Source organism: Hevea brasiliensis, chromosome 2 (genome assembly GCF_030052815.1).
Source record: "Hevea brasiliensis isolate MT/VB/25A 57/8 chromosome 2, ASM3005281v1, whole genome shotgun sequence".
NCBI lineage: Eukaryota > Viridiplantae > Streptophyta > Magnoliopsida > Malpighiales > Euphorbiaceae > Hevea > Hevea brasiliensis.
This window is the reverse complement of record NC_079494.1, coordinates 108,500,190-108,508,194: the sequence shown is the minus strand read 5'-3', so window position 1 is coordinate 108,508,194 and position 8,005 is coordinate 108,500,190. Positions and strand designations below refer to the sequence as shown.

The 8,005-nt window shown below is 33.5% G+C and overlaps 1 protein-coding gene across 1 annotated transcript; it reads left to right on the top strand.

Annotated features, from left to right (window-relative positions):
- Positions 1-3,229: 3,229 nt before the first annotated feature.
- Positions 3,230-7,392, top strand: LOC110644875 (F-box/kelch-repeat protein OR23-like). The gene is made up of 2 exons (XM_021797833.2): positions 3,230-4,762; positions 6,895-7,392. The coding sequence occupies exons 1-2, from the start codon at positions 3,792-3,794 to the stop codon at positions 7,184-7,186; spliced, it is 1,263 nt and encodes a 420-aa protein (XP_021653525.1). The 5' UTR covers positions 3,230-3,791; the 3' UTR covers positions 7,187-7,392.
- The last annotated feature ends 613 nt before the right edge of the window (positions 7,393-8,005 follow it).

Here is an 8,005-nt window from a genome sequence, read left to right as displayed (position 1 = left end):
AGATGCCTCATATTGTTTCTTGAAACGACAAGCAAAAGTTTGATAAATATTGAAGAGGCTAAAGCTAATTAATGAACAATGAATTGCATATGGTTGAGGAGAGAAACATGCATATTTATAGCTGATTATAGGGCATGTTCTTATGTACAATTGTTTTGACTCGTGACCTTTTTGAAAAAATAAAATTGAATGAACCTTGAAGGAAGGTATGAAATTGAATCTTATTAGTCATAGTCTGTGGCGTATAAGAACTTATGTCAACCCTCAAGTCTGCTTGGCTTGTGTTTTGGGCTCAAAGAATAATTAATGTATGAATACCAAGTTAACTATTATTATTATTTCTTTGGTTTTTTTTTTTTTTGTTCGATGTTTGAAAAGCAGATTATCATCCTCTTAACCTGATTTTTTTTACTTGAAAAATTCTTAAAACGCGTTAAAACGATGGATGTTTGAATTATCAACGTCCAACACAATGACTGGTCGGTGCTTCTTGTTGTTCTTGGCTCATTTGTTGTAGGAGGGCGTAAGAGGATGTGTAGTTTGTAGGGCTTGCTCTGAGCCCCCTTTTTAATTTCTCCCTGCCAAAAAAACTATTAACTCAATCATAACCAATGAGTTTTTATTTTTAATGTCTTATAATTTATTTTTTAAGAAAATAATATAAATCTGTAATCTATAATTAACCTATCATATCTATAATTTATCTATAATATATATAAATATTTATTATTTAACATTCAATTTAATTATTCATAATTATTTTTAGTATTTTAATTAATCCTAAATTCTATTACTTAAATTCCATTATTTGATGGAAAGAAAAATTCTAATTTCATTTGAATTGGCATTAAATTAATTGATTGTTTTATACATTGTAGATCAAAATTAATTGATTCATACCTTGTGAATTGCAGTTCTACTCTATGAAATGTGATAATTTAACTAGAATTTACATAAATTTAAAATTATTCCATAATATAGTTGTATTAAATTATTTCTATGCACTCACCAACTCCTCTCTGATCCCCCTTTCCAGTCACATTCAAATTCCTTTCTTCTTTCTTTTTATTTTTTATTTTTTTTAATTACTCACTAAAATTAGGTCTGTGAATTTTAGGGTTTTAACGGATTACGAAGAGAAGATGGTTGTTATGATCATGATCAGTGGACCCATTAGAGGTAATGGAGTTACAATTTCTTGATATTCAAATTTCTTTTATTTTTTATTTTAACAAAAAAAAAAGGGCAGTACTAGATTTAGAATTCTTTCATTTAATATTCCAAAATCTTGTTCTCGTTAGGGGTGAGCAGATTTCGATTCAAACTGAAAAATGAAACTGAATTGTATCAATTCGATTCAATCGGTTCGTTTGATTTTATATTATAAAAACTTCGGTTATTTCGGTTTGGTTCGGTGTTGAAGAGAAAAAAATCGATTAAACCGAACTAATTGAATAGTAATTTTATATATTCAAAACAAACAAAATCGAATCGAATCAATTTTTGAATTGATTTATTTTTATGAGGAATTTATGAATTATATTTAATTATATATATAAATTATTTAATTTCATTGATTAATGGTTATGAGGTTCAAATCAAAGTCAAAATTAGACCAAATAACTCGAAAATCAAGTCTAAATTAAAAAATCAATCAAAAATCAAAACCGATCAGTTTGAACCGAATCAAACCGAAATAGAGTGGTTCGATTCATTTCAATTTTTCATCCATTTCGATTCGATTTGATTTCTAAAATATATAATTCGATTTTCATAATTTAATTCGATTTGATTCGGTTCGATTCGATTTAAACCGAATGCTCACTCCTAATTCTTATTGACCGTTAGTCTATGGTTCACCGTCATATTTTTACTTGTAGAAGGTTTAGTTTCATAATTTTGCTCATTCTTTTATTGTTCTCGTTTGTGTTTTTCATTATTATTATTATTAGATACCAAATTTAACTCCAATTTTTTTAATTGAATTCTATGAATAGTGGGAATTTACTTAATATGTCTCTTTAATCTCTAATAAACTCCAAGTATATGTAAGTTATGTCATCATAACTTCAGTGCACTGTACTTAATATCATATATGGTTTATGGAGATTTTGGTGGGTAATTTAGTTTTATTTTTTGTTGTTTCCTATTACTGTAGATACTTGAAAAAGGATAAACCGCATAGTTTTGCTGGCAGTCTTTACTATTTTAAAGACATAATCGTGAAGACGGTCCGGATTGATCTTTGCACTTATTTTGCCCTTTTTGTATATAATTTCCTAACTTTTTTTGTGGTCAACTTAATGAAAATTCATTATAATCAGTACATATTATATAAGACATTGCTAATACTATTTATAAAAGCAACATAATAAGATTAAATTTAATTAATTATTGAAAATCAACATATCATGATAATATTATATCCTATATATATATATATATATATATATATATATATATATATAATTATATATAAGAAATTAAATTATGAATATGTATATAAATATAAAACGAACAACTTACATTAAAAAAAAAAAAAAACTAGTTATCTTAAAACAAGAACCATGAGGAGGGGAAATGCATTCGCTTAATTAAAAGATAAACTTGCTTAACAGTAGTAGAATTGCGCCACCCACGCTACTAAGTGAAATTATAAAATAAAACAGTAATTTCATGTAAAATGTTTTATAATGATAAGCTAATAAAATATAATAAGTGTATATAAATGGTTCCATCAAATAATAACAGTTTGATAGTGAATTTTTAAAAAATGACTATTCAATCATTTTAAATATTTATTTATATTTTATTGATTTATCATTTCATTAAACTGTTTATATAAAATTATATTTTATTATATAATTATTTGAGTTTAGGGTTTAAAATTTAAAATTTTAAGGGTTGAAATTAATAAAAACATTTTCTTTCCATGCAGAGTGGGTAAACAAAAACGGATTTAGAGACACTCGATTTATTACTTAGCTCAAAGGTTATGAAACGTTGAGAGAAGGCTGTAAGCGGGCCTTTCCTTAACCTTTGCAAAGTCTAAATGCTATAAACATGGTTAATTAACGTTTTGATTAGACTTTTGCTGTTTGTGATAAAATAAAAATGTACATTTAAAAATAAATTCTTTTTATTATGTCGCCATCAACGCAACTTTGAGCGATTGCGATTACAAAGTGCAAACTTTTATTATTATTATTATTATTATTTAAAAAAAAAAAAAAGACAGACTACAAAACTAAACCACTCAGGCTAAAAAAAGTTACTAATAAGGACTTGACACGTAGCTCAGCTCTTACATGGCCTCCATCCATTACCAATTCCTTCTCTTTCTGTCCGCAGGCAAACGCAGAACCACGTTAACAGCGGCATTCCACGTGTTCATTAACCGTAAACGGCTGATACACGAGAAAGGCCCAAAAAGGCCCAAGTGCTTACTTTCCTTGATCTCTGGAAAGTGCAGCAAAAGCTTAGTCGATAAGCAACAGAAACGCCAACCAAATCATCTCCTCCGGGTCGTGCTTCTCTATGAAGATACGAGACTTCTGATTTTCAAATTATGATTTCCATGTCCATAAAGAGAGCAACAGAGAATTTTAGATGACTTAAGCTTCTTAATTCATCTTGCTCGTTTATTATTGAATTTGTCCATTCTTTCAGACCTTTGATCGCTTGTGTATAGTGAATAGATATTCAGATTGGGAGGCTGGTGGGAGATAGATGTGTTTGCCTTGGCTTGATTTGATTGATTTTGATTTTATCTAAATTGAAGAAGAATAGAAATGGATCAATTTCCGTCCTTGTCTTCTTCATATTCGGCGTCTCCGCAACTGCTGTCAATCGACGAGACTGTGACTCTAATTCCCGGTCTCCCAAACGACATCGCAGCCCAAATTCTCTCCATGGTCCCTTACTCTCACCATTCTCGTATCAAATGCACTTGTAAGGCATGGTCCGCCTTCCTCTCCTCCAAAACCCTAATTTCCTTCCGCCATCACTTCCACCATCTCAGTCATCTCCTGTGTATATTCCCTCAGGACCCTTCCATCTCGTCCCCTTACCTCTTTGATCCTCATAATCTCGCCTGGCGTCCGCTCCCACTCATGCCCTGTAACCCTCACGTGTACGGACGCTGCAACTTTACCGCCATATCTCTTGGTCCCAATCTCTATGTTCTTGGTGGGTCTCTCTTCGACACTCGGTCTTTCCCTATGGATCGCCCTTCGCCTTCCTCCTCCGCTTTCCGCTTCAATTTCGTCGAATCCTCGTGGGGCCAGCTCTCTCCGATGCTCTCCCCTCGCGGTTCCTTTGCTTGCGCTGCAATCCCTAATTTGGGAAAGATAATCGTGGCTGGTGGAGGGTCGAGGCATACGTTATTTGGGGCAGCAGGAAGTCGGATGAGTTCGGTGGAAACATATGATGTTGGGAGGGATGAGTGGGTAGCAATGGACGGGTTGCCCAGGTATAGAGCAGGTTGCGTGGGGTTTTTGGTAGAGAGTGGAGAGGAAAGGGAATTTTGGGTGATGGGAGGCTACGGGGAGTCGAGGACAATTTCTGGAGTGTTTCCCGTGGACGAATATTATAGGGATGCTGTAGTCATGGATGTGAAGAAGAATGGTTGTGGCAAGTGGAGGGAGGTTGGGAATATGTGGCAGGAAGGCGAGAGAGCAAGGCTTGGGAAGATTGTGGTTGTTGAGGATTATGATGGGGACGGGCCTGGTGTTTTTATGCTCGACAATAATGACATTTTCAGGTGAATTCCTCTTTTTTTTAGTACCTTTGTGTTGAAGCCTTTATTTTAATATTTATTCTGTTCTAGAGGCAAGAGTTGCTTCTTATTTGACTCAAGTAGTTCACTTACCGATTAATGTTGCTACTAAGAGTTTTATTTTGTATGTTGTGCTTTGGCTTGCATGTTTTATTTGATCTGGCTATGACTCTTTGTTATTATTTGATATCGTTACTGGATTCAATTTATTATCATTTTATCATGAAGTAGTGATAAGTACTAGTTTGCTTTCAATACTCTTAGTACCAATGTTGTTTTTTATTCAAATTTTTTGATAGTTATGCTTTTAGTATGGCTATGGACTGGTGTGCGTGTTTCAGGTAATAGTGAACAATCTTACATAATGTGCAACAAAGTTAATAACCCAAGCATTGCTTTACATATTGGGTAAAGCAAGAATAACTCATAATAGGATTTAGAATGCTACATTAGTGGGCTATATCTTTTTTCTCCCTTTCTGTGATGAAGTTTGTTGATTAGCATTTTAATGATTATAAAAAGGTGGGGAATTAACATTTTTTCCTCAAGCCTTTGTTGATGATCAGTGTGAGGATAGTTAGCTGGCGACTGTCAGCCACCGGTAAGGCGTCCCCCTGGGGAAGGGGGCAGCGCTATTCATACAGAATGTGTTAGTCCTTTTTCGTATTTTCCACTGTACAATGTGTGGTTGTGGTTTTTTTTTTTTTTTTTTTTTTAAGTTAGGATCATTAGTATCACGATAACACTAGATAATTTCCGTAATTCAAAAATAAATTCTAAAACCACTCCTATGGGTTTTCACTTGAGCTCATCAAATTCTTTGAAACTTAAAATACCGTATGCAAGAGGTAAGTTGAGAAATATTGGCGTGATCTATGGTGGATCATACCTTTCATATTCATGCAAATTGATAATGTTTAGCTTCAATTATGGATTTTGATGTGAGCTCTCGTCCTTTCCTCTCCTCTGTTTCGAGGTGGTGTTTTAGTTTCTGTTTTCATTATACTGCTGCCCCTTTAGTTACAAAAGTATTAGAATGCTGAAGTTGAAATTCTCAGATTATAACTTTTTACACAATCTACTTGGTGGCAAAATTTGCTTGGCTTTTTATTCTTCAAATGTCTTTTGTAGTAGATGATTTGAGGGTTTTTATCCAATTGTATAGTAAATTATGTTATTACGATTACATAGAACAACGGCAAGGATTATGTGGGTAGTGCGAGTCTCAATTGAAGAATTTTAATTTTTTTTTGGGGAAAAAAAAATCTGAACTGAGAACATAACTGCTTGGAAAACTGAAGATTAGATAAAAGTTTTTTTAAGTTTTACACCTAAAAGTCCTCTGGCATCGCCTGGGGCTGAATTGCTTGCCTAACATAAAGAAGCTTTATTTTGAAAATTATCATATCATTTTGATAAACTGAAATTGAAGGAAATTATATGGATATAGATATGGTGTTCCTAACCCAACTTGGACCCTGAGTCCAAGTACAAAACAAATAAGATTAAGTGGTTTGATGCAAGACTGCTGAGAACATGCTAATTGCAATGGATTGGATATGTTAATTGTCTCATGGTTACCAGTGAGGCAAATATCTGTGCTGATTTATTAGTCAAGCAAAGTCACTTGCATAATTGGGTTATTCACACGTGGGAGTCACACGTGGGAGACCCTTCTGGTGTCTTTGAGTCAGTATTGCAGGTCAATGTGGTTGCGGTAGGGTTTTGTAGTTAGTTTTCTTGCTTCCTTGATTATACAAAAGACTACAGTACAAATTATGAGACACAGGACCAGCGATTAGTTTTCTTGATAAAGTTACTTATAAGATAGTAGAGGCACTAGAAATTGCTCAATAATGTCCTGAGTAAGACCTATGTACAATCTATTCTGTAATATTAATTTCTCTAGTCTCGCATCTTCTCAAGCTTTTTGTTATCTGCATTCTACATTGGTTAAACCTTGAATGATGAGGGAAAAGATGAGTGATGCAGAATTTATGGTATGGGACTGGTACAAACTTTTCATGTGATTACTTTTCTGTTGGTTATAAATGCTTAGTTCTGGAAGTTTCATTGGTGATACACAAATTACACATTCATGTTTTTCTGCATTACAGATATGACATGGTTTCAAACTCTTGGCAAAAAGAGTCTGGCGTACCAAGAAAAGCTCCTCGCAACTCCTCATGTGGTTTTGTGGGGTTGAATGGGGAGCTGCTTGTAATGACTTTTCTGAAAGGAGGTGATGCAACAGAAAGTCGAAGGCCACGACAGCAAAAGAGGGTAGGATCACTTCTCATCCAAATTTACAATCCTAGGAAGAAGACATGGAGATCACTCATTACAAAACCGCCATTTCATGGCCTTTTGGATTTTAATACAGCAGTTATGTGCACCATTCAATTGTAGACAACTACATTTTGCTATTATAGAAGTCATTAATACCTAAATAGTTACCCATTTGATGTGACAATTTGTATGTTATATGAACCTTGGTTTTTTGCTCCCCTTATAGCAAATGGTATGGGTTGATGTACAGATAGATAAGGTGTTACAATTTGATGTATCACATTTCATTTTTAAATGGATGCAAGCGCAATAATTGCAATGTTGTATTTGTTACTAGAACAGAATATCACTTTTGGTATGAATGTTGGCGGCTTGTGCCTGTAAGCGCTTCAATCATGTCTGATAAAATGTATAGAAGAAAAATGAAACGAAATCTAAGCAACATTTATATTTTCTTCAAGAAAATAAGACATCCATGTTGACATTGGTAGTCATTGTTTGAGGGAATCCTGCATTGTCATCGTTGGATGGCTGCCAGTAGCTAGGAAACGAAGGGAGCACTTGACAGCACTGGGGAAACATGGGAAGCTCTTATGAATTCACTGGTTCTCAAATCCTGGTGTTGATAGCGAACAAGAACCCCAGAAATGTAGATTCCTCGATCCTATGCATAATACATTGTCTTCGTCTTGGCGAACACACTGGCTGTTAATAAACTATCTGATCCTGCTTGATAAGCCCCTCCAACTTTCTTTAACTCCCAGTATCTTGCATAATGTTTGGTTCGTTTCAACCACAAATTTGGAATTCACTTTAATTGAATTATAGTTTTTTGATTAGACAATTGAATTATGATTAGAATTCGTTTGAAATGAATTTCACTATTTGATATTATATTTATTCTACTTAAGATATAGAATTTAATTGAATTTTATATAA